Here is a 26,110-nt window from a genome sequence, read left to right on the forward strand (position 1 = left end):
GTTTGTTGTTTTTTTTTGTTTTTTTGTTTTTTTTGGCCTTCTCTTCACTTAGATGGATCCTTCCAGTGTTCCGTTGCTGGCCTGGCACTTTGTGGCAGTACATAATTACGTGAATCCCATGCTTGCCTTCTGCAGAGGAGATGTTGTTCATTTTCTGTTGGTAAATCCTGATATGATACTCGATTTGTTAAAAAGTCTTTTATCATAATATTTTTTCCTGATTTACCAGTGATTTAATATTGATGGTGTCAAAGAAATATGCTATTATAATTCTTTGGAGAGAGAGTGACCATTTATTTTAATTTAGGGCTTTAGTGATTAACACAGAAAACAACTGATCACCTCAGCTCCATGCCCCTTCATGGTGTATTCCTCAGTTCTAACTCCTTTGACCAACAAATAATGGCTTATGTGTATGTATAAATATATGAATGTACATGTGTCTATTAAAGGCTTACCTATCTACATATGCTGTATTTATTAGACAACAGGTATCATTGGTCACGTTCTGTGTTCTCTACACTGATGGACATAGGAACAGTTGAAGGAAGTCTCAAACATTTCTTCTTTCACATAACTTCAAGTATTGTTTGAGAGACAAAACCAGTATGCTCATTACTACTAGGGAGACCACTATGTTTAAGGATTCAGCTATGTGACGAGAACTAAAAGTTGATGTAAGTTCAGAGTATGGAGAGATTTGTATGGACTGGGTAGGCCCTGTTAAGACTCTATGAAGGATATATGGCCAATATCACAGGAGGGGTGGGTATGCATATTGGGAGAAATAAGATGAACTGAAGTTATAGAGGTAAGAATGTCTGCATAGTCTCTTCTTGGGTTTCCTAGCTGGACACAACTGTTCACCTAGTTTCTCCAGCTAGAAACCTAGGGGTTGCCTTTCACTTCCCTTTCTCCTTTCATTTCTGCTTCTTCACTGCTTCCTTTTGACTCTGTCTCCAACATCTCCTGAATTTACTCCCTTTTTTTTTTTTTTTTTTTTTTTTTTACTCCCCCATGGCTGCTTCCCTAGCCTAAACCACTGACATTTCTTTTAGCTGTGGCTCTGGCAGAGCTTTCTAACCAGGTGCTAGCCTTGGTGTCTTCGCATATGCTCTCACCTCTGCCAGGGAAGCTCTGTGCTCTCTTCCGCTTTATCCTACCTAAATAATGATTAACATTGTCTTCCCTGACTTCCTGAACTGTTCCCTGCTACGTACACCCATAAGACCTTCTGTGTTCTCCTTTGGTAATATTCAGCACTTTTAAAATTACATGTCTAATATTTTTCTTCATCATTAGAGTGAAAGCTCCATAAGTCTAAGGATTCCAGCAGTGAGGATAGTGCCTATATGTAGTTGATGCTTAATAAATGTTTAATGAGAGTGAGAAACCTGTGGAAAATAAAGTTGAATATATGGTGTAGATTTTTATTCGGTGTGGCAAACAAAAGCCTGTGTACCAAATCTGGCCAACTGCTTTATTTTTTAAATAAAGTTTTATTGGAACACAGTCATGCCCATTTGATTATGTATTATTTGTGGCAGCTTTCACACTACAGTGGCAGGAATGAGCAGTTGTTACAGGACTGTATAGTCCACAGAACCTAGAATATTTATTACGTGGCCTTTTACAGAAAAAGTTTGGTGACCCCCTGATCTAGTTTACATAATTGGCCTAGATTGGTAATGAGGAGTTGTCACAGGTTCTTAGGTAATTAAAGAGATAAAGATGTGATTAAAGTGGTATTTTAGGAAGATCAATGTAGAAGTAGGAGAAAGAATAGATTATAGGTGGTAGCAGGGAAATGGAGGGTTTTGTTCTTGTGTCAAAGCAGGTGTGAGGTTTTTAGACCAGGATGCTTGGTTGCAGTGAGAGTTAGGGATGACATTTTAAAGGAAAGATGAAGCTTCTTATCTTACTGCATCTGGAAACTGAAGGACATGAATGAAACATTGTGATTCTGACTTTGCATTTTAGAAGCATGAACTGTTTGAAAGGTTAGGGTTACAGAGGATTTGAATGTATTGAGATAGAAGTGAAGGTGTGATTCTTAAGTGTTCTCTCAGGGAATGTCCTCTGGGCAGATGGCAATCCAGGTCTGCAGTGCAAGTGAGAATTTCAGAATAGAGATGTAGTTGAAGCTGTGAAGATCAAAAGCCAGAGCATATGTAACCTTGGTGGGCACTCACAAGGGAAAGGAAAAAAAAAAAAAAAGTCAAGAAAGAATGTTCCAATAAAGGCACCCAGAGGTGGAAGGGGAAGTAAGATGGTATGGCGTCACACAGGAGACATAGGAAAGGTTTCTGGACCGTGTCAGTTTCAGGGTAATAGCATTATTAAATAAAGATCAAGGGGGAAGACTGAAGATAAGACCACTGGATATGCAAATGTTCTTGATTAGAAACTTTCCAGAGGACTGAATATCAATGGAATGGAGGTGGAAGCCACAGTGTAGAGCCTTGTTAAAGAAATGGGTGTGTAGGAGAACAAATTCACATAATCATTGCATTTAGCCAAAAGAGGAAAGACAATGATTAAATGTCTGTAAGAAACAAATCAAGGAAAGGCTTTTTGCTTTTGTTTTTTAATTTGAAGATAGAAAAGTCAGAAACATGTTGGATAGCAAAAGGAAAAGGGCCCTTTAAAGGGAGTGTGAATGAATATGCCAGCAAGGGAGGGGTAATATTAAACAGTGGTGGAGGGGGTGGGATTTAGAGTGTATAGAAATGAAGGGATTTTCTTTAGCAAGGGCTCCAGTGAATCTTAGGAGAATAGGTAACGCTGGCATTATTGTTTGTTTGTTTGTTTGTTTGTTTGTTTGTGAAACACTTTCAGCATATGCCAAATAGGGAACAATTTGGTGCTTATTTTCATTTTTCAAAGGAGGAAACTGAGAAAGAGTAAGTGATTGGCCCTCGGTCACACAGCTATAATAGTGGAGCTGAAACACATTCTCCTTCTGCTAGAGTATCATTTCTTACAGGGGAAGTGACTTAGTGAACCAAAGATGAGAGAACATGAAGGGCCTGCATTAAGAGGTCTCAGTTGTTAAGGTGTCTGGAGAGGTCAACACTGTAAGTGATTGGAGCAAAGAGACATTGGGGCTTAAAGGGAAAGAGAAATTGGGGCTTAAAGGGAAAGGAAGACATCTAGAACACTACTATGGGGGAGTGTAAGAGAACCCAGGTTGGATGGGATGTCATGCATTTCAGGAGGGTTGGATTACTACTGTGTCTCTTTTTCAGTGCTCTGTCACCTTGGAGTAGAAGTAGAGAAAGCAAATTATAAGGATGATTAAAGATTAGAGACTGTATGTACACATACGTAAATAAAATATTGACACTTGAGCTTCTCTTGGGAAATTTTGGGTCTATTTGAGCTGTAATAGCATACTTCAGGAAAGTCTAGTTTTGTCACAGCCTCCTTCTTGTTTGTTTGTTTTTTTTTTAATGACCTGTTTGACTATCACGCCATGTTGTCAATCCCATTTTATGCTTAACTCTAGCTAAGTACGGTCACTGATGGGATGAAGTTAGTTTGTTCTGAATTATAGTAGAGTGAAAATACATGAAGTACTGACAACTAGACCACTGTCACATATGCCTTGGATTTCACTACAGATCATGGTGTGAATGTTTTTTTTTCATTTGCGTAATAGTTTCTGTAGTTGCCAATATTTCTGGGCTTATCCATAATGTGAATGGAAATCATTTTCTAGGTGGAGTATAATTAAGTACCTAAAAACAAGTCCCTCAAAAAGCAGCTGGTGTTTAGGTGGTTTTTATTTCATCATCAGGTGAAGAGAGATGAGTCTGGAGCAATACATGTTACTAAGCAAAAGCATCTTCACCTCTACTATGACCTCATCAACTTCACCGTGAGTATTATTCACATTGATGTGCCCCATTCATTTCATGTAATTGTTTTGAGTTCGTGGTGTATTTGAGCTACCAGGATTTCTGTCATGAACCATGACCTTTAGGATTATGTAAAATATGGACAGAAGTGAAGTTCTGTTTATACTGAATGGAGTCTGAGTTTGGTGTGATGCCATCATATTTTTAATTGCCTTTCAGCCTTATGTCCTGTTGAACACCGACAGGATTAGGAAAAGTTTTCTTTGATGTCCTGATTAGTTCAAAGGGGTGTTCAGAAGAATTTGGGTGGATTTCTTAAAGATCATTGCCTGGCTTTCTTGGTAAACACACTTTTGTACTTTTGGGCTTATCCTAATTGGTTCAGGAGTTTATGTAATTCTTTTTTCGTGGCTAAAAGCTTAGCAGAATTTTCTCTATATGATACCTCTCAGTCCTTCCTGAGCAACTTGTTGGTTTAAAAAAAGAGAGTATGTCTTTTTTGTATCAAATTTTATCTTTTCTTTTTCAAATGGTGTGTCCATTTTGTAAATAGTGTAATTGTAATATTTCTAGGTTTCTATCATTAATCCTTTTGGCATATCAATATCCAGTGAAATATTCTATATATGCATGAATATAGGCAACCTTAGATAAGAGACAGTGCCTCATTTTTCTAATAAAATGGCTAAAAAAAGTTACTCCCCTAACTCGATGATATGTAACTTTTTAGGATATAGATGAAATGATCTTTTCTTTATAATATACAGTTTATTAATTTAGTTGCACATTGTCTTTTCATCTCACATATAGACTATAAATTTAGAAATAATACTTTTTTCCATACTCATTTCATAAAGTAATTTTGTTCAAGTTCTTCTCATGAATGTAAGACATCAGTGTCTTTGTCATCACCAGAGCCCCTGTTGAATTATCTAACAGTTTCCTAGAATTCTTCATCATTACTTCTGTTTAAGATATTTGAGATATGGCACTTCTAAAATCTGCGTGTAATTCTGTCCCTGGAAAATTTTCCCTCGACCACAAGTAGCCATTCTCTGAATAGGAGGGCAGTAGGTGTTTTCATTTGTCCTGTGGCTTACCCATGATGCGACACTAACTGCATTGCTTTACAAGTTACCATTAAAAGGCTTGTTTACAACCATGTCAGCAGTTGCAGTCGTGAGGGTCTAATCTTCGAAATAATTGCTATGCCTGCTGACACTCTTTGTCATTCTCTCTGTTTTAACCAGGTGACCTGTGAAAGCATCTAATATGATGTGATTAAAATGACACTTTATTTCTATGGTCTTCTTTCCAAAAACCTATATAACTCGAGTCTACTCATGAGAAAAGCACTAGACAAATCCTGAATGAATTACATTCTAAAAAATACCTGACCAGTGCTCTTTAAAACTGTTAAAGTTGGGGCACCTGGGTGGCTCGGTTGAGCATCCAACTCTTGATTTTGGCTCAGATTATGATCCCAGGGTTGTGGGATCGAGCCCCACATCCGCTCCACAGAGTGTAGAGCCTGCTTGAGATTGTTTCTCTCTTTCCCTCTGCTCCTCTCCCCTGTTTGTGTGCTCTCTCTCTCTAAAACAAAACAAAACAAAACAAAACAAAACAAAACTGTTAAAGTTATCGAAAACAAGGGAAGTATTAAAAAAAAAAAAAAACTGTCATAGCCAAGAGGAGCCTAAGAAGACGTGACAACTAAATGTAATGCAGTTCCCTGAATGAGAGCCTGAGACAGAAAAGGGACATTAGATAAAAATGAAGCGACTCTGAATGAAGTATAGATCTCAGTTAAAACTATGTATCAATATTGATTTTGGCAACTGTACTGATACAAGAAATTAATAGTAGGGGAAACTGTGTGCGGGACCGTAAGAGAAATCTCTGCACTGTCCTCAATTTTTCTGTAAATCTAAAACTGTAGTAAAAATAAAAAGTTTATTTTAAAAAACAGAATTGTGAACATGGCTAAAACTTAGCCAAATCTATTATTACTGTGATTTGTTTTCATATTTGATACTGCAAAGAGTTCCAAACCTGTCTGTAAAAATTCAAATAAGATATTTTACAGATAAGTGGTAATCTGGATTCAGGTATTCTTTTTCTCCTGTATTCTGTGAAGATATCTAAGTAATTTTTGACTTGAATTACCTAGATGATGACCTTGCTTGTATTTGTGAAAGGAGCTTATCTTTATAAAAATCCAAACAAAGAAGATAGCAACACTGGTTCTGACTGATAAGTGGAATGGTAAATAAAGAACAGATGTATACCCTCCTTAAAAAAAAATAGGATGATAAATATTTTTCAAAACTGATGATCTCTCTGTAAAATGTATGACCGTTAGATTTTTCTCCCTGTAAAAAAAAAATAAAAACTAGCGCTAAGGTTGTATAAGGCTAATAATGTGTCTTTCCTAAATGATACTTTGTTTTTTAAAATAATGAAGAGAGCACCTTGTAAGTGCTCTTTGTAAAGTCTTGAGTATCAAACTCCCTGTTCTGTGAGAGATAATTTTTGGGGGGAAAACCAAAACAGAGAAACACCCTCCCTTACAGTAGCCACTATACGGTGACAGAATGCATTTTCAGCATGTTAAAATGTATCCACTTTAACTTGGTTTTTTTTAATATGGCATTATGCAGATAATCTCTGATGACATGGAATAGGTCATATAAATAAAACAACATGAATGCCAGAGAGAGTGTAGGAGAAGCACTCTATTCTGGCTTATTTAGAATTCTAATTGAGCAGCTTTTAAAACTCCATTTATTTCCTAGGGAAGGATTGAAATTAAAAAAAAAATCATTTTGAAAATAAGAAATCTTATATAAAACCCAAGAAATTTATCAAAATGGCATCCTTCAGAAGATTTTTAATACTATTATTAAGTTATTCTAAAATTATAATAGTACTTATTAAAGAAAATTTGGAACATAGAAAAATAGAAATAGACCCTCCCGTAATTGGTAGGGAGGTTTTAAAGGAAATACATGTTTTAAACAGCTTCTGTTTTAAAACATATATAAACGCTAACAATCATTTGACCACCTAGGTTTAGGAGGTTTGTTTGCCCTTTTTAAAAATTAATATCAGACACACAAGAAATGCATAGTTTGTCATTTTCCTTAAGTCATTTGTGCCAGTGTACCTTATAATTGTACTGAAACTAACATATCCTGTAATATATCTGTTAAAGCTCTTAGTTACCTTTTTTAAATACTAGGAGTCATTTTAACACCGTCAGACTCAATACTGTGTTGCGCACTGTCACCCACCACAGTGTAGCCATTACTGTCACCAGAGTAGTTCTTGCTGTGATTGTTATCAAGTTACTGAATGGATAAAATCCTCAACGTAATTTAACCTGAGTGGCCAGGCTTCCTTTTTGTCTTGAATGATGTCAGATGGGCCTCACGTTTATTTTGTGGTGTGCTTGATTTGCAGTGGATAAACTCACGTACAGTTGTGCTCTTGGACAGCGTGGAGAAGTTGCATGTGATCGATCGGCAGACTCAAGAGGAATTAGAAACAGTGGAGATCTCAGAAGTTCAGTTGGTCTATAACAGCAGCCATTTCAAATCCCTAGCCACCGGAGGAAATGTTAGCCAGGCACTGGTAAGGGCAATCCATTATCTTAGTACTGCTTTGATAAACTTGGTATTTTTGTTGTTGTTTGCTTTAGAAATAGGAACTGAGGAGTTAGTTAGATGTTTCTTTAAAAGCCACTAGATTGAAGTGGATATGGGTGTGTTTATGAGTCTTCAGGGATGTGAACTAAAACAGTAATTCCTGTGGTCTTCTATTAAAAAAATGTGACTAATATAATACCAAAGAATTTTAACTTTTATGCTAAAATAATAAAATGAAATTGAAAATTTATGAGAAAGAAATTATAAAAGCAGAATATTTTACGAAGTTTAATATGGTGGCAGTAAGCCTGATAGATTTAAGGGCCGAATGACTGGAGACAAATAGCCTGTGAGGCTTTGGAAATATTTGGGTGATTGGTAAAGGCTTTAGCAGGTGTGGTGGCTGTGGGAACTAAAAGGTAAAGATGGCTCTGAGAGGAGGAAAGAAGGTTCTTTAGAAACAGGTATATCAAATGTAGGAGTCGAGAGAGAAGGAAGACACAGAAGTATGATCTTAGTGTTAATTTTACTGTATTTTAAGCAACCACAATGATAGCCTTTTGCTAAAGGCAGTTTTACACATGCAGTTTACAGTTAAATTTCTTTGAATTGTGATCTCTTGTTTCCAAAAGCAATAATTTCTAAGCCGGAAATTTAGAGGCTTTCCTGGTTAATTTCTTGGAAGAAAAAAGTAATGATGTTCATACTTAATGAGCATCTACTGTGTGATATGCAGCCACTGGTCACATCTCGCTGAGATATTAGGACTTCAGCGTTTAAAAAATATGTGAAAGGGTCTTCCATCCTCAGAATTTAGAAACCAAGAAAATCCAGACTAAGAAATGGTAATGCAGTAGAGTTCACTAAAGACTAATTATTATCCCACACTTACGTATTTTCTTGTGTTAGAATGGTTATTAAAAATGGTGTTTGACTTTGAACTTGTACTTTTGGCCAAGATGGATTAGTGGGCACTGGATTACTCTCCTGTATAGAAGAAAGAAAAAAAAAAAAAACTTTTCAAGATACTGGCTACCAGGTAGTGAAGGCCAGCAATCTCTGACAAAATGGGAAACAAACGGCATGAGCCCTGTCATTATCCTAGCTTCTAGCCTAGAGAGAGTTTCTAGGCTGTAGCTCAGGGGTGAGGGACCCACTTGGAGTCCGAAGGACTCTATAAACTGAGACTATGGAAGACTAAGGTGGGTTGAGTTTACAGGACAGTGTAGGACAGGGTACTGGAGAGGACAGACAGCACCATACCTGTGGTTCCCTTTGGGTATTCAGCAGACAGTTGATCAACAGATACATATGAGGGAACTCCAAGAACTGTGTGATAGGTTTGGAAGGAACTGTATCCAGTCCTCGCACTGGCTTGTTTATACCAGCCAGAATGGAAAGCTTCATGATTTCTAGGGCATTGGGTAGAATACTCAGGTTATATCTTGGTTCAGTAGTGGGTAATAATTAGGACCAGAATAAACACTGCTCTGGTCCCTACTACAGATCTTAAAAGCAAGACCAGAAAGAATCAAACTGTTTCCACATAACTTAACTACCTCACAAAACAAAGCACAAGAATATTTTTTTTGTAATGTTTTATTTATTTATTTTGAGAGGGAGAGTGAGTGTGAGCATGGAGGGGGCAGAGAGAATCCCAAGTAGGCTCTGCTTGGTTGGCACAGAGACTGACACTGGGCTCCATCTCACAAGCCACAAGATCGTGATCTGAGCCAAAATCAAGAGTAGGACGCTCAACCAACTGAGATACCCAGGTGCCCCCCAAAAGCACAGGAATATCAATAGGAAAACAGAAATGTCCAGAACCCAACAAGATAAAATTCACAGAGTCTGCCATTCAGTCAGAGATTACTAGGCATGTAAAGAAGAAGAGAAACACAATTTAGAGTGAGGAGACAAATCAATCAAAACTGACTTAGACCGGAGACAGATGTTAGAATTAGCAGACAAGGACATAACAGTTATTATAACTACAGTCCATATATCCAAAAAGTTAAGTAGTGACATGAAAGATATTTAGAAAAGTACAAATCTAACTTCTAGAGATAAAAATTACAGTGCTTGAAATGAAAAATGCCCTGGATGAGATTAATGTTAGAGAGTAGACATTATAGGAACATTAGTGAACTTGAAGATAGAGCAATAGAATTTATCCAAAATGAAACACAGAAAAAATAATTAAAAAAAATAGTTGTGACCTGTGAGACACATTGAGTAGGCTAACATATGAGCAGTTGGAATCTCTGAAGAAAAGGAGAGGAGGGGCGCCTGATTAGCTCAGTCGGTTAAGCATCATATTTCAGCTCAGGTCATGATATTGTGGTTTGTGGGTTTGAGCCCCATGTTGGGCTTTGTGCTGACAGCTCAGAGCCTGGAACCTGCTTCAGATTCTGTGTCTCCTTCTCTCTCTGTCCCTCCCCCACTTGTACTCTGTCTCTCTCTGTCTCTCAAAAATAAATAAAAATGTTTAAAAAAAAGAGGAAAAAAATGGAAGAAGGAATGATCAAAAGCTTTCCAAAACTATAAACACAAATTTTCAAGAAGCTCAGTGAACCTCGGACCTCAAGCTCTATTACAAAGCTGTAATCATCAAGACAGTATGGTACTGGCACAAGAACAGACACTCAGATCAATGGAACAGAATAGAGAACCCAGAAATGGACCCACAAACATATGGTCAACTAACCTTTGACAAAGCAGGAAAGAATATCCAATAGAATAAAGACAGTGTCTCTTCAGCAAGTGGTGCTGGGAAAACTGGATAGTAACATGCAGAAGAATGAACCTGAGCCACTTTCTTACACCACATACAAAAATAAACTCGAAATGGATGAAAGACCTCAATGTAAGACAGGAAGCCATCAAAATCCTAGAGGAGAAAGCAGGCAAAAACCTCTTTGACCTTGGCTGCAGCAACTTCTTACTCAAGACCTCTCCGGAGGCAAGGGAAACAAAAGCAAAAATGAACTATTAGGACCTCATCAAAATAAAAAGCTTCTGCACAGTGAAGGAAACAATCAGCAAAACTAAAAGGCAACCGACGGAATAGGAGAAGATATTTGCAAACAGCATATTAGATAAAGGGTTAGTATCCAAAATCTATAAAGAACTTATCAAACTCAACACCCAAAAAACAAATAATCCAGTGAAGAAATGGGCAAAAGACATCAATAGACCTACAGATGGCCAACCGACACATGAAAAAATGCTCAACATCACTCATCATCAGGGAAATGCAAATCAAAACCACAATGAGATACCGCCTTACACCTGTCAGAATGGCTAACATTAACAACTCAGGCAATGACAGATGTTGGTGAGGATGTGGAGAAAGAGGATCTCTTTTGCATTGTTGGTGGGGATGCAAACTGGTGCAGCCATTCTGGAAAACACTGTGGAGGTTCCTCAAAGAATTGAAACTAGAACAACCCTACGACCCAGCAATTGCACTACTAGGCATTTATCCACGGGATACAGGTGTGCTGTTTTGAAGGGACACATGCACCCCCCATGTTTATAGCAACACTGTCAACAATAGCCAAAGTATGGGATGTCCATCGATGGATGAATGGATAAAGAAGATGTGGTGTATATATATACAATGGAGTATTACTCAGCAATCAAAAAGAATGAAATCTTGCCATTTGCAACTACATGATGCAACTGGGGGATATTATGCTAAGCAAAATTAGAGAAAGACAAATATATGACTTCACTCATATGAGGATTTTAAGATACGAAACAGATGAACAGAAGGAAGGGAAGCAAAAATATAAAACCCGGGAGGGGGACCAAAACATAAGAGACTCTCAAATATGGAGAACAAACAGAGGGTTGCTGGAGGGTTGCTGGAGAGGGTTGTGGGAGTGGGGGTTGGGCTAAATGGGTAAGGGGCATTAAGGAATCTACTCCTGAAATCATTGTTGCACTATATGCTAACTAACTTAGATGTAAATTAAAAAAAGCTCAGCAAACCCAAGCACAAGTAAAATAAAACCGTATATAGATTGTTCAAAATAAGTAAAGAGAAAAATATTAAAGCAGCTAGAGAAGAAAGGCACATTAAATGCAGAAGAGCAACAGTAAGTATGAAAGCAGATTCCTCATCAGAAACAATTTGAGCAATCTCCAAAGATATATAGATGGTCAATAAGCATAGCCAAGATGCTCAGCGTTGTTAATCATTAAGGAAATGCATATCAAAACGCAATGAGATATTCACTTCATACCCACTAAGCTGGCTGTAACTAAAAACGTAGACAGTCATAAATATTGGTGAAGATAAGGAAAAAATGGGACTGTTATATGCTGCTGGTGGGAAATGGTACAGCTGCTGTGGAAAACATTGTGGCAGTTCCTCAAAATGTTAAACATATTCATGAGGATTCATTTGAGCAATTCTCCTAGGTATATACCCAAGAGAAGTGAAAATATGTCCACACAAACACTTGTTCACAAATGTTCATGGCAGCATTATTCATAATAGCCAAAAAATGGAAACAGTCCAATGTCCACCACTTGGTAAGTGGATGAATAAAAAGTGACATAGTTGGGGCGCCTGGGTGGCTCAGTCAGTTAAGCGTCCGACTTCGGCTCAGGTCACGATCTCGCGGTCCGTGAGTTCGAGCCCCGCATCGGGCTCTGGGCTGATGGCTCAGAGCCTGGAGCCTGTTTCAGATTCTGTGTCTCCCTCTCTCTGACCCTCCCCTGTTCATGCTGTCTCTCTCTGTCTCAAAAATAAATAAAAATTTAAAAAAAAATTAAAAAAAAAAGTGACATAGCCATGTAATAGAATACTATCCCACAATAAAAAGGATGAACTACTGACATGTGCTACAACATGGATGGATGAACCTTTTCAAAAACTATGTTAAGTGAAAGAAGCCATATGGAAAGATTGATTCTGGGAGATGTCCAGAAAAGCCAAGTTTACGGAGATAGATGTAGAGTAGTGGTTACTTGAGAGTGGGAGTGGGAATAAGGGTTGACTGGAAATGAATACAAGGGGTCTTTGTGGATTGATGGAAATGTTCTAAAACTGGACTTTAGTGATGGTTGGGCAGCTGTAAATGTATTAAAATTATTGAATTTTACATTTAATGAGTGAATTATGTGGTATATAAATTATATCTCAGCACTGTTATTTAACAAGAGCTATTGACTGTTTAAAACAAAAATAATGTAATGTTTATGATAATGTGGAAGTAGTGTGTGTGATGAAAATAGTGCATAGCAGGGAGTGGGGCATAGAAGTATAATTTACATTATACATCAAATAGTATGATATTACTTAAATGTAGATAGAGTTAAAGTTACATGTTGTAAACACTAGAGGAATCGCTGAAAAAAAGATGTGTAACTAAATAAGTTAATAGTAGTGACAAAATGGAATGTTAAAAAATATTAAATTCAGTGAAGCCTAAAAAATAGGAACAGACAATACAAGTAGAAAAAACAGTTAATATGATCATCAATCTAAAGCCAACCATATCAATTACAGCAAGTGGAAATAGTCTAAAGATTTCAATTAAAAGGTAGATTGTCAGACTGGATAAAGAAATTTAAGAACCAAATCTGTGCTGTGGACAAAACGTGTGAAGTACGAAGACCTAGATAAATTAAAAGATAGAAAAAGACATACCCTGCAAACTCTAATCATAATCACTAGATTTCAGAGTAGGAAATATTGTCTGAGATAGAGAAATTTCAAATTGGTAAAAAGGGGTTACAAGAAGATAAACCATCTTAAAGATTTAAGCACCCAATATCAGACCTCCAATACATGTGAAGCAAACACTGACAGAATGGAAAGGAGAAACTGACAAACCACAATTACACAAAACTCCTTTCGGTCATTAATAGAATTAGTAGACAGAAAATCATTAAAGGTGTGGAAGACTTAGACACTATTGATTGACCAATTGATCTAAGTGACATTTACAGAATATTCCACCAAACAAAAGCAAGTTACAAACTTTTTTCAAGAGCACGTGGAGTATGCACCAGTATAGGTTATATGATAAGCCATAAAACAAACTTTCATAAATTGTTGAAGGAATCATCAGAGTAAGTCTGGGAAGAACCCAAATATTGGGAATTTAAACCACACTTTAATAAATAACCCATGAGTCAAAGAAGAAATCTCAGAGGAAATTGGAATATATTTTAAACTGAATGAAAATGAAATTACAACATATCAAAATCTGGGGCCTACAGTTAAATCAGTTTTTAAGAGTAACTTATAGCATTAAATACGTATATTAGGAAAGAAGAAAAATCTCAAATTAATGCCCTAAGCTTCTACCTTAATTAAGGAAATAGAGAAATATAACTTAGATTGAAGAAAGAAATAAAAAGGTGAACACAAATCAGTTAAATAGAAAATCGACAGACCTTAGAGAAAATCAAAGGAATCAAAAGCTGATTCTTTAAAAGAGAAATAAAATTGATAAACCTCTAGTGAGACTAATTAAGGAAAAGGGAAGACACAGTTACCAGTCTCAGGAATGGAAGAGGTGTCATCACTATAGAGAGTATAGATATTAAAAAGATAATGTGCATAATTTTATGCCAATGAATTCAACAACTTTAGGTGAAATGGAAAAATTCTTTGGAATGCACAGATTACCAAAGCTGACTCAAAAGCAATAGAAAGTCTAAGTCACTGTACATCAGTTAAAGAAATGATTGATTCTCTACAGAGAAGCCCCAGGCCCAGACAGCTTCACTGGTGAAGTCTATCATATTTAAGGAAAAAAAAAAAAAACAACAAAACTGTACACAAAAATCTTTAAAAAATGGAGGAAAAGGGAGCATGCAACTCTTTTTATGAGATTAGATTGACTCTGATGATAAAATCAGACAAAGATACTACAATAGAGAACACTACAGATTAATATCCTCATAAGCATAGAAGCAAAAATACTCAAAATATTAGCAAATAGAAACAAGCAATGTATAATAAGAGTACTAAAATGAGCAAATGGTATTTATCCAAGGCATGCAAGGGTGCTTAACATTCAAAATCAATATAATATACCGTACTAGTTGATTGTAAAAGAAAAACCATAATATCATTTCAGAAGTAAGTATTTGACAAAGTTCGATAGCCATTCCTGAGAAAATTCATGGCAAACTGGGAATAGAAGGGAACTTTTTCAACCTGATAATCAAGGGCATCTACAAAATCGTAAAGCTAACATCATACTTAAAGTAGTATTGCCAAAAAAACCCCCCAAAATCAAAGATGCTGATTCTGATCAAGCATCTTCTAGAGAAAATATGGAAGACAGAGGAACATGTTAAAAGATTCCATGTGAAAAAAAAAAAAAAAAAGATTCCATGTGGGTGCAGTTAGCAAAATCCAGATAGTGGGAAACTATGGAATTAAGCGTTCCAGTTTCTTCAACAGTTAACTTCAAGGAAAATAAAGGTTTGAGAGAGATGGAGTCAAAACCTATAAATTAAAAGAAAATTAAGGGACCTATCAGCCAGCTCCAACATGTGGCCTTTCATTGGATCTTAGATTTAGTCAAATGAAATGTAGAAAAAGCAAAAACAAAACAACAAAAATCTCAACAACATTTGACATTTATGAGACCATTTGAAATCTAAGCACTGGATATTTCATACTAAGGAATGATTGTTAAATTTTTAAAAATATGCTAATGAAGTTGTGGTTATGTTAAAAAGGACTAATTTATGCATATACTGAATTTTTATAAATGAAATACTCAAAGTCTGAGATTCATCTCAAAATTATACTATGTATAGGGGAGTCAGTGGGAATATAGGTGAGACAAGATTGGTGATGATATTGGTAATTAATGAAGCTGATTAATGGATGAAGAGTATTCTCTACTTTTGGATATATTTTTAAATTTCATAGCTTAAGTTTAAAGGTTATCCTAGTTATCAGTTATTGGCCGTTTGCATATTTTGGGACATTTATAAATGTTAATATATTTAAGTTTCATAGAAACTGCATGGTTTTTCAAAGATGAAAAATGAATGTCAGAAGTTTGAAACATGTTTAGGGTCATACCTTAAGTGACCGAGCCAAAATTGGCAATCCAAATTTATCACATGGTAGGTTTCATTTCTCTTTTGCTGGGCTATGCTGACTTCCATATATTATTCTGCTTTGTCTTCCAGTTTCTTCTTGTGTTTTATATTGGTGTTTATTTCAAAGAACATGGAGGTGCCATTTTCAAACAGCCCTATTCTTTGTCAGAAGCAGTGAATACCTGTCTTCCAGTAATGGGCAGGTTGCAGCATTTTCCCTTTAGATTTAGAAAGTTGGCTTATTCTTCCCATTTTTGTATTATTCTGAAAAATAAAAAGGCCGTGGGTAGGCAGAGAATTAACTTTTTGCACTTTGTCTTTTCTGCCACTTCACTGACTGGCGCTTGACTGATATTTTTCCCTCACTAATTTGTGGGATAAAACTGTTGATCTAAAATGTCTGTGTAATTGACATTCTTTAAAATGTCAATTCTCTAATACATGTTATTTTTACTTTTTTTTTTTATAGGCTTTGGTTGGAGAGAAGGCTTGTTATCAGTCCATCAGTAGTTACGGTGGTCAGATCTTTTACTTGGGGACAAAAGTAAGCTCTTCCACTCTGACTTGACATTTGTTTGTACCAGGATAGTTGCGGCTGAAGGGGGTTGCTGGTACAGAGAGCAGTGCGTTACAAAGTGCATATTGATCATCAGGAATCTAACACTTTTAGGGTGTGTGTGTGTGTGTGTGTGTGTGTGTGTGTGTGTGTGTGTGTGTGTGTGTTTAAGGGATTTATTTTTTAAGTAACCACTGTGCCCAGTGTGGGGCTTATACTCACAACCCTGAGATCAACAGTTGCATGCTCTAATGACTGAGCCAGCCAGGTGCCCCTTTCAAGGGTATATAGTTATGATTTTTAGCTAATTTATTTTGCCTTTCAGACATTTTGACTTTCATTTAGGTTCTAGGATGCTTATTTTCTTGATTCAAGGATATACTTTCATAATCTTTACATTTATGGTTTTCAAGATGAGGAAGATAGCTTATCATGTATATTTGTCATGTCCTTTAGCTTAGATCAGCTTAGGATATATTAAAATGCATTGAGGTATTTGACTTAAAATAGAATCACCGGAATAGGAACTTGTTTGTGTATCAATTTGTTCCTTGCTTTTTTTTTTTTTTAACTTAGAGAAATATTCATTATTAAAATTCAAAATATTACAGGGATTTGGGGCATTCTTTGTTTCTTGCCTGTGGAATTAATTCCTTGGACTGCAGACTTAACTTTAAATATTTGTTTGATTTACTCTTTAATGTGGGCCCTTGAAAACCCTTTAGTAAATACTTCTAATTGTACTATGAAATATTTTTACCTAAAGAGATGTAAAATGAGATGCAGGACTGGGACAAATGTGTCTCCCAAACTAAGCTGTTAAAGATGATCATTTTAATTATTGTTTCTTTATTTTCTAGTCTGTTTATGTGATGATGCTGAGAAGCTGGAGAGAGGTGAGTTCAAAGTAATTTTATATGTTAGAGCTGTTGAATTGATTAGCATCTTAACATTCTGTTTTGACTTTGCAGGAAAAGATTATTTGGATTTGTGCTTTTTAATTTCAGAAGTATACATCAGAATCTTTATAACTATTAGGTACTTGATTTGCTAATACTGACTATAAATTAGGATTAGATTTAGCTACAAAAGTCAGGAAATTTAAAATAACAGTGGCTTCAATAAGATTTCTCTCTAATGTAAAAACAATCTGGAGGTAGGTAGTCTGTGGCTAGTGAGGCAGCTCAGTGGTCTTTAGTTTTAGTAGACTGTCCTATTCCACCATTCTTGTGTGTGGATTCTAGTCTCAAAGTCATTTAATGTTCCAGTGTGGCTGACGGAGCTCCAGCTGTTAAGTCCACATTCCAGGAAGGAGGAAGGGGAAGAGAATGGCTGGCGCCTGCCTTTTAAGGTTATCCCCAGGGAAGGCCAAACTTTTCCACTTATTTATCATTGGCTAGAACTTAGTCACATGACCCCAAGTGGCTACAAGGGAGTCTTAGAAGTGTCCTTTTGCTGGTATATTGCTGTCTCAGGTAAACTTGGGATTTGTTACTAAGGAGGAGGGAATGGAGGCACCTGGGTGACTCAGTCCGTTGAGTGTCTGTCTGACTTCGGCTCAGGTCATGATCTCACGACTCCTGAGTTTGAGCCCCGCGCCAGGCTCTGTGCTGACAGCTCAGAACCTGGAGCTCACTTCTGATTCTCTCTCCCCCCACCCCCGCCCCTCCCCACTCACGCTCTATCTCTCTTTCTCCTTCCAAAATAAATAAAAACATTTAAAAAATTTTAAAAACAAGGGAGGAGGGTGTGAATGGATGTTGTGGTAAACAACTAACCTTTTCTGTTACAGTGACATTCCAGCTGTTTCCTCTTTTCATATTTAGGCCTTGTGGCTACCTGTATTAGCCCATACAATCACTGTACTATGTAGTGCTTTAAGAAATTGTTTTCATAGAAATAAGATAGTCACATGATTATTGGAATAATTTTAGCTGTTAAGCAATAACGTCTGAAAAGGTATTAGGTAGAATAGGAATTCTACCTAGTAGTTGGTCAGACAAAGGGGTTTAGCTTCTCTCATTTACTCATTTTAGAGAGTGGATCATCTTCTGAAACAAGATTGTCTTACAGAAGCCTTGGCTCTTGCATGGTCTTTCCATGAAGGAAAAGCAAAAGCAGTAGTGGGTAAGTTGACAGAATACCAGTGTAGTAGACATTGTTTTTCTGGAGTAGAGAAAATGAATGCTAATCACTCATAGGACATTTTTTAGCATAGTGTTCAAATATTTTCTAAACAAGATGTCATCAAACCTTACAGACTTCCAGTGAAAAAGGTTAATGACATATACAGGGCATAGAATTTTAAATATTGCTTTTAAAATCCTTTAATTTCATAAGGAGAATTTATAGTTGGAATAAAAAGAAAGTACGTTGATAGGTTATCTGATCCAATAGATGTGAGATGCTCTTACTATGGCATATTAGCCAATACTTTGATATCTAAGGATTGTTATAATTATGTCTTTTGTTAGCACATTATGGATTTTGTTTTTATGCTGAATTTTGCTTCTCTGCAGGATTATCAGGGGATGCCAGTAAGCGAAAGGCTGTTGTTGCAGATCGGGTGAGTATTTTAGTAGGGCCTTTACTAGGGTACAGTACAGATTTGCCTTTGGTATCAGCTAATAATTTTGGGGCATGATTAGGTAAATGGCTACAGTCAAGGAGAGAGTGTGTAAAAAAACAAGTGTATAATTCCCTGGTGTCATCTTGAATTCTTTTAAACTTTCTTCTTATCACCTTTCTTTTTTTCCCTTGCTCACTCCCTTATGACGATGATAAAATTGTAAAACAAAACAAAACAAAAAAAAGAGCCGAAGGACAGCAGAAAGGAGGACGGAAAAACTCAGGGATCTGGATTATTTATGAGTCTGATTATATATAGCCCATAGAAAGTTGACAATTGTTAGTTTTTATGAACAGATAAGTAATTATGAGAAATACTACACATGCAAGTGTTTGTGTTGCCTGAGGTAACAGAGATGGCTGATTTTATTATTATTAATTAGCATAATATGATTAATGCCAATATTTAATATTGACTTTGTTTTCCTAATCTAGACCTGGTTGAATTTAAATTCATTTATTATAGTCATTCGTCTCTGTTTTTATTGTGCAAGTGCATTGGTAAAAATTACATTCCAAAATAAGTGTAAGCATATAGAAAACATGAGTAGAAATTGGTCACTCTTCAGACTCATGAATGATTAATTGTCTCAGTATTAGCTAAAATACTTTAGGAATTTATGTTCTGTCTGTGTTCTCGAGGCAAAGACCTACAGCAGAGCTTTCTGAAGACCTTAACTTCAATTTTTCATTTCTTGAGCAACAGAGGTACTACTGAGTCTAGAACCTGGAGATTAGCAAATCAGTACTAGCCCTGAGGCTGCAAGAAATTAGCCTGAGGTTAAAAATATTGGGAAATAAAGCCACTGAATTTTTTTTTTCAATATATGAAATTTATTGTCAAATGAATGCAAATTGGTGCAGCCACTCTGGAAAACAGTGTGGAGGTTCCTCAGAAAATTAAAAATAGACCTACCCTATGACCCAGCAATAGCACTGCTAGGAATTTACCCAAGGGATACAGGAGTACTGATGCATAGGGGCACTTGTACCCCAATGTTTATAGCAGCACTCTCAACAATAGCCAAATTATGGAAAGAGCCTAAATGTCCATCAACTGATGAATGGAGAAAGAAATTGTGGTTTATATACACAATGGAGTACTACGTGGCAATGAGAAAGAATGAAATATGGCCCTTTGTAGCAACGTGGATGGAACTGGAGAGTGTGATGCTAAGTGAAATAAGCCATACAGAGAAAGACAGATACCATATGTTTTCACTCTTATGTGGATCCTGAGAAACTTAACAGAAACCCATGGGGGAGGGGAAGGAAAAAAAAAAAAAAGAGTTTAGAGTGGGAGAGAGCCAAAGCATAAGAGACTGTTAAAAACTGCCACTGAATTTTTAAAATTATATATATATATATATAAAACATGTAATTATATGTTTATACATATATAATATATATATATATAATATATATATATATATTTTTTTAAATTTTGTTATATCTTTGGGTGCCTGGGTGGTTCAGTCGGGCGTCCGACTGAGGCTCAGGTCATGATCTCGCAGTCTGAGTTCGAGCCTCGCATCAGGCTCTGTGCAGACAGCTCAGAGCCTGGAGACTGCTTCAGATTCTGTGTCTCCCTCTCTCTCTGCCCCTCCCCTGCTCGTGCTCTGTCTCTATCTATCTCAAAAATAAATAAAAACACTTAAAAAATTTTTTTTAAAGTTATATCTTTAATAAAACTCAATTCTGTATTATTTAGGGGGACCTACATATATTAAGTATTGAAAAATTTTAGAGATATATTTTGATTTTCTATACAAGGCTGTTTTCCTTACAGATGGTAGAAATCCTATTCCACTATGCAGATCGAGCTCTGAAAAAGTGTCCAGACCAGGGAAAAATCCAAGTGATGGAGCAGCATTTTCAGGTACACCTTTGCATGTGCTTCTAATAGACATTGCTATGAATAGGTCTAATACTGCTCTTTTACATTACTTGAGAATAGGGCTTTCATGTTTTGGTTAAACATTTTCAGCATTCAAAACTTTATTGCAGGGCTTTTGGAGCATTCTAAATAATGAAAGTTTGAAGTAATAGGTAACATGGGGATAGGTGGTACAATGTGGAGTGTTGATGCTTAGCTCTAGTGCCTTGTGGATGGCAAGGATGTGTACATGAGGGTATATACCTCATATATACCTATAGGTATATACCTATGAACTGACACCTCCCAGTGGCTGACACCTGGGTGATGACTAATATTTATGTTAACTAGGCTAGTTGGAGAAGAGGTGTACCACCAAGGTTTAAATTTAGTTCTCCTAGGAGCACCTGTGATTCAACAACAGCTTGGTTACCTAAAAAACAAAACAAAACAAAACAAAACAAAAAGATCTCTAAAACATGCAGGTGAAAGATCTTTAGTTTCTTCTGGAACTCATTGAAAATGGAAGTCAAGGAACAGTTTAAAGACATGTACAATTTTTGTTATGCGAGTTTTACTGTTTGTAGTGATCACCAGTTATATTTATTGCAAATTTCTGTTTGTCCTTCTCCATTTTTTAGAGCTCCCTCACCTCTCCCTTCCCTGCCTTCACTTGTAACAAATATTGGAGGGTCTAATACAGGAGTCAGTGAACATTTTCTAAGAAGGGCCATGATGGGCAAATTTAGGCTTTGTGGGGAGCATATGGTCTGTGTCATATGTTCCTCTTTGTTTTCTTTCTTTCTTCTTTCTTTTAAACAACGCTTAAAAAATGTAAAAACCATTCTTAGCTATGAGCCATTCAGAAACAGGCTGTGGGCAGGACTCGGTCCATGGGCCAAAGTGTGCACCTCCTGGTCTTACATGTACTAGGCACTGGACATACAGTTTGTAAAATAGACATGGTCCTCGCTGTCTTAAAGTTTGCACTCCAGTCAAGGTTATTTTTCTTGTTTACATTAATGGAAACATTTAAAAGACATCTAAGGGTTTTGAAGTTCTAAAGAGCAGGCACAGCTTATCTATTTCCATGTCTCCATTTGATGCTAGTAACTTTGGAAGACAAGGCTAGAGATGGAAGGTATGAGGTAAGGATTTGGTTTCCTGAGCTGTACTCTTTAATGTCATAGTAGTGGGCTTCTGGCAGGGTAACTTTTATTACTATTTGACTGCAAGCTCATTACATTTATCAATAAAATAGAGAAATGAGCCCCTATAAAATTACGGAAAAAGATAACTTAAGAGGAAGGCGTACGGCAAAAAGAAAGCACATGGGGACAATACTGTTTGGCAGCAATATCTTGTGTATAAATTTTGTATACCATTGCAGTGTAAATAGAATACAGTATTTTAACGAGGGGATGTCTATTACCTTGAAGTGATGAGATGGTACTTATGAAAGAACTCTGGCTATTGAAAGGTACACCTTGTTGAAAAAAAAAGAAAAAACCATAGGGAACACTGGGAGGGGCTAATGAGGGGTGTGTGTATGTGTGATACAGAAACCACAGTGCTGGGGAAGGATATGGCAGAGAGCTATAAAAGAAAGGAAAAAAAGTGATGTTCTGGTGGAGAAATATGAAAGAATCTTGGCATGATAGGGACTATAGATGATTGTTTCTTTTCTTTTTCTTTTCTTTTCTTTTTTTTTTTTAATTTCAAGAGCCTGAGTGAGGGAGGGCAGAGAGAGAGAATCCCAAGCAGGCTCTGTGCTTTCCGCACAGAGCCCAACACGGGGGTTGATCTCACAAACCATGAGATCATGACCTGAGCTGAAATCAAGAGGTGGATGCTGAAACCACTCAGCCACCCAGGCGCCCCTATAGATGATTGCTTCTAATGCAGTTTATAAAATTTACAGAGAAGCAAACTGTAGTAGTAATGTGTTGTTCAACTTCTAGATATATGTTGGAAGTTTTATTCTGCTAAAAGAATATCTCCTAAAATTTTTTGATTTATTAATGATTTAGTCTCATAGAAGCTGAAGGAAACAATGGTGAACCATTATTCTGGATTTACTTTTTACCAGTAATTGGGGGAATAGAGTAGATAGACTCCCAAGGGAAAAAAATACCACTTTATTTTAAAGATTGTAATAATGTTGCAAAATAAGCTCAGCTTGAATCCTGTGAGAAAGTACATGTTTCAGAAGAAAACTATGGGCACAGTCTCATGGTTATAGGCCTCAAAATACAAATGGATTCACAAAGAACAGGAAATTCTTAAATTTTGACATAATAACCACAAAAATTCAAAGAGAATGGAAATGGGGACGAATGTTGAGAGAAGTATCTGTCTACAAAGCACAGAACAGCTACAAAAGATGGAGAGAGGCAGATAATCAAAGATCTATGTAAAAAGCAGCATGAACCTGTAAGACTGTCAGAAAGGAAAATAGTACCTGGATTGTGCCTACTAACATGCTAAGGGTTACAGAATAAGGGATTGTGACCAAGATTCACTGAGTATATTCTACATGCCAAGCACTGTGTAAAGTTTTTTGTATTTAATTTTTATTTAATTCTCACAGCAACCCCATGGGGATAGATACTGTTTTTAATCCCAATGCATAGGTGAGGAAAGTTAGGTTGGGAGAAATTAGGTGATTTTCCAAGGTAACATTGCTAGTAAGTGTTGGGGTCTGTACTCCAATCCAGGCCTTTGTGACTTCAAAGCCCAGCTCTTACCTAACTAGTGTTCTGTATGGTTATTTTCTGAACAAGTGCAAGGAAAAGATCGGTGAGAAAGGGGTGATGTTAACAGATGATCAAGGATGAGAATGACAGCAGACATCTAAGCCATTTAATGCTTACTGTGTGGCAGGCACTGTTAATAATGCTTTACATATATTAACTCATTTAATTCTTTCATAACTGTGTAAGATGAGTCCTGTTATTATTCATATGTATAGATGAGACTGAGGCACAGAGAGGTTAAGTAACCTGTTCCAGGTTACACAGTTCATAAATGATAGAACTGGGATTAGAATTCAGGAAGTTGGGCTTCAGGGTCCACATCTGGATTGCTATACTGTACTGAAGAAGCACACTTCTTATTTTGCTCCCATTTTCATGAGCAAAGAGAATGGTCTTTAAAGTGGAAAAATCTAGTTAAAAATATATTAAAAAGCTGAAGCCCAGCAGCATATGTGATATATAGTTAGTTGCATAATGATTGTTTAAACTCAAAACTCAGTAGAATTATAACCCAGGATACTGCTTGAACAGTCTGTGTCATTGTTCATAATTTTTAAGTAACCTTGGATCGGTTTTTTTTTAAATAAAGCATATTCAATTAAACATGGATGCCTCAGCAGAGGAGACACAATTTATTTCACTCAGGAGGACAATTTTCTTCTGAAAAAGATGATCTTCAGCCCATTAGGATGAGTGAAATCCATGTATGGTTGGCTGTGAATCTGCCATTTTAAGTGTTTGATCTTAATTAGTCAGTCATGAAATAATTAAATAAGTTGGCTCTTAGAGTTTTTTTTTTTTAATTTTTTTTTTTTAACGTTTATTTATTTTTGAGACAGAGAGAGACAAAGCATGAATGGGGGAGGGGCAGAGAGAGAGGGAGACACAGAATCAGAAACAGGCTCCAGGCTCCAAGCCATCAGCCCAGAGCCCCACGCGGGGCTCGAACTCACGGACCGCGAGATCGTGACCTGAGCTGAAGTCGGACGCTTAACCAACTGCACCACCCAGGCGCCCCTAGAGTTTTTTTTAAAGGAAGAGTGGACTTAAGAAATTATCCACTGACAGTTCCAGTGTGGTGTATGAATGTTTTCTGTGAGCTTGCTTGAAATTGACCACGTTAAACTCATAAATTGCCGTTTTGAAAGGAATTTGAGGACAGCATATCCATGGAATGCCTATTACATAATGTCTTGATTTCATTAAAGCATTTGTCTAAATTTTCCATTATCCTAATGGCTGAAATAGATTGATGAGTAGTAAATAGATAAGTAAATAGTAAGTAGATTTGTAGCTAGATAAACATACCTACCCAAAGAGTATTCTTTGGTGGCTTGGTATTAATTACATGTTAGGGCTCTTTCCTGTGCAATTTTTTTTATTAATTTTTTTTTAACGTTTATTTATTTTTGAGACAGAGACAGACAGAGCATGAACAGGGGAGGGGCAGAGAGAGAGGGAGACACAGAATCTGAAGCAGGCTCCAGGCTCTGAGCTGTCAGCACAGAGCCTGACATGGGGCTCGAACTCACGGACCGTGAGATCATGACCTGAGTCGAAGTCGAACGCTTAACCGACCGAGCCACCCAGGCTCCCCCTTGTGCAATCTTTTATAATTGATTTGGGGTGACAATTTAGTGAGTGACTTGTCAAATATAGGTGGGTGGCACCAGGAGTCTGAGTTCAAAATGATCTTGACAAAATGGAACCAAATTGTCATGAGATAAAATTCAACAAGGATGAACATCAAGACTGCATTAGATCCAAATAATTTAAGTACATGAATACTGGTTTGGGAAGATCTAGCTGGATAAGATTTCAGTTGACCACAAACTTAGTATGAGTTAATAGTGTGTTAAGGCCCAAGATAAAGGTAAGGAATAGTTCCATTGGGCTATTGGTTGGAAATAAAAGCTCTGAGGTATTTATGGACTACTGACAGATTAAGCTACATCCACAACCAGGATGGTGGGAGATTTAAAAAATGACTGAAAAAAATATAGTGGGGTTGTTTAATCTGAGGAGTAGGTGGAAACATGTCTGCCTTCAGTTGATGATGGGCTGTGAAATAGGGGTTTACTGTATTGCAGCAAAAGGAGGGCTAGTATAAGTGGGTGGAAATTAGGATGTGTATTTCAGTCTAAAATTACTCAGGGATAATGTAAAAATGCTCTTGGATTTATGTGCCTCCTACTGTTGAATTTATTGAAATGGAGGAAGACCAGCTGACTAAAGACGTTCTTTGTCAGGCAGGAAGAGCTGATATTCTGTATCAGTGTGAAGAAATGATTGTTGGAAACAGATGACCTCTAATCTAGTGAGTTGAAATTTCTAGTACAACTGGTTTCTATTTCAGTCAAAATACTGAGAATTTCTATTTTACCAGCAGGTGGCACTCATGCTTGCTGCCTCAATTTTAATTTTTACCTTTGATGAAGAGCCTCACCTTTTCCTTAGAGTCAGGATATATAATACCATTCAATATTTTTTATTTTCTCCAAAGATCAATCAATATTTTATCCTTTCTTAACTATAGAAAGTAACTTTTGGATCTCACAGTAACTTTTTGATAGGCTGTGGCTTTTATTTATCTGAGAAAAGATTTGAACCTTTAACTATATTTGTATAGTAACTAGTTGGATTAAAAGGAATTAGAGCCACCACTGTTTTCCCAGCATCTGGTTTAGTGCCCTTCAATCTGA

General features: G+C 36.6%; 1 protein-coding gene across 2 annotated transcripts in view; it reads left to right on the forward strand.

Annotated features, from left to right (window-relative positions):
* The window catches only part of VPS8 (VPS8 subunit of CORVET complex), a 249,925-nt gene that overhangs the window by 43,349 nt on the left and 180,466 nt on the right, over positions 1–26,110 (forward strand). For both annotated transcript variants that reach the window (XM_047875159.1, XM_047875158.1), the window contains 8 exons: positions 53–160; positions 3,800–3,880; positions 7,323–7,493; positions 16,062–16,136; positions 17,009–17,044; positions 18,185–18,275; positions 18,668–18,714; positions 20,566–20,655. In XM_047875159.1, coding sequence (XP_047731115.1) covers positions 53–160; positions 3,800–3,880; positions 7,323–7,493; positions 16,062–16,136; positions 17,009–17,044; positions 18,185–18,275; positions 18,668–18,714; positions 20,566–20,655 — 699 coding nt within the window. The remainder of the gene's footprint in view (positions 1–52; positions 161–3,799; positions 3,881–7,322; positions 7,494–16,061; positions 16,137–17,008; positions 17,045–18,184; positions 18,276–18,667; positions 18,715–20,565; positions 20,656–26,110) is intronic.

This window comes from Prionailurus viverrinus, chromosome C2 (genome assembly GCF_022837055.1).
Source record: "Prionailurus viverrinus isolate Anna chromosome C2, UM_Priviv_1.0, whole genome shotgun sequence".
Taxonomy (NCBI): domain Eukaryota; kingdom Metazoa; phylum Chordata; class Mammalia; order Carnivora; family Felidae; genus Prionailurus; species Prionailurus viverrinus.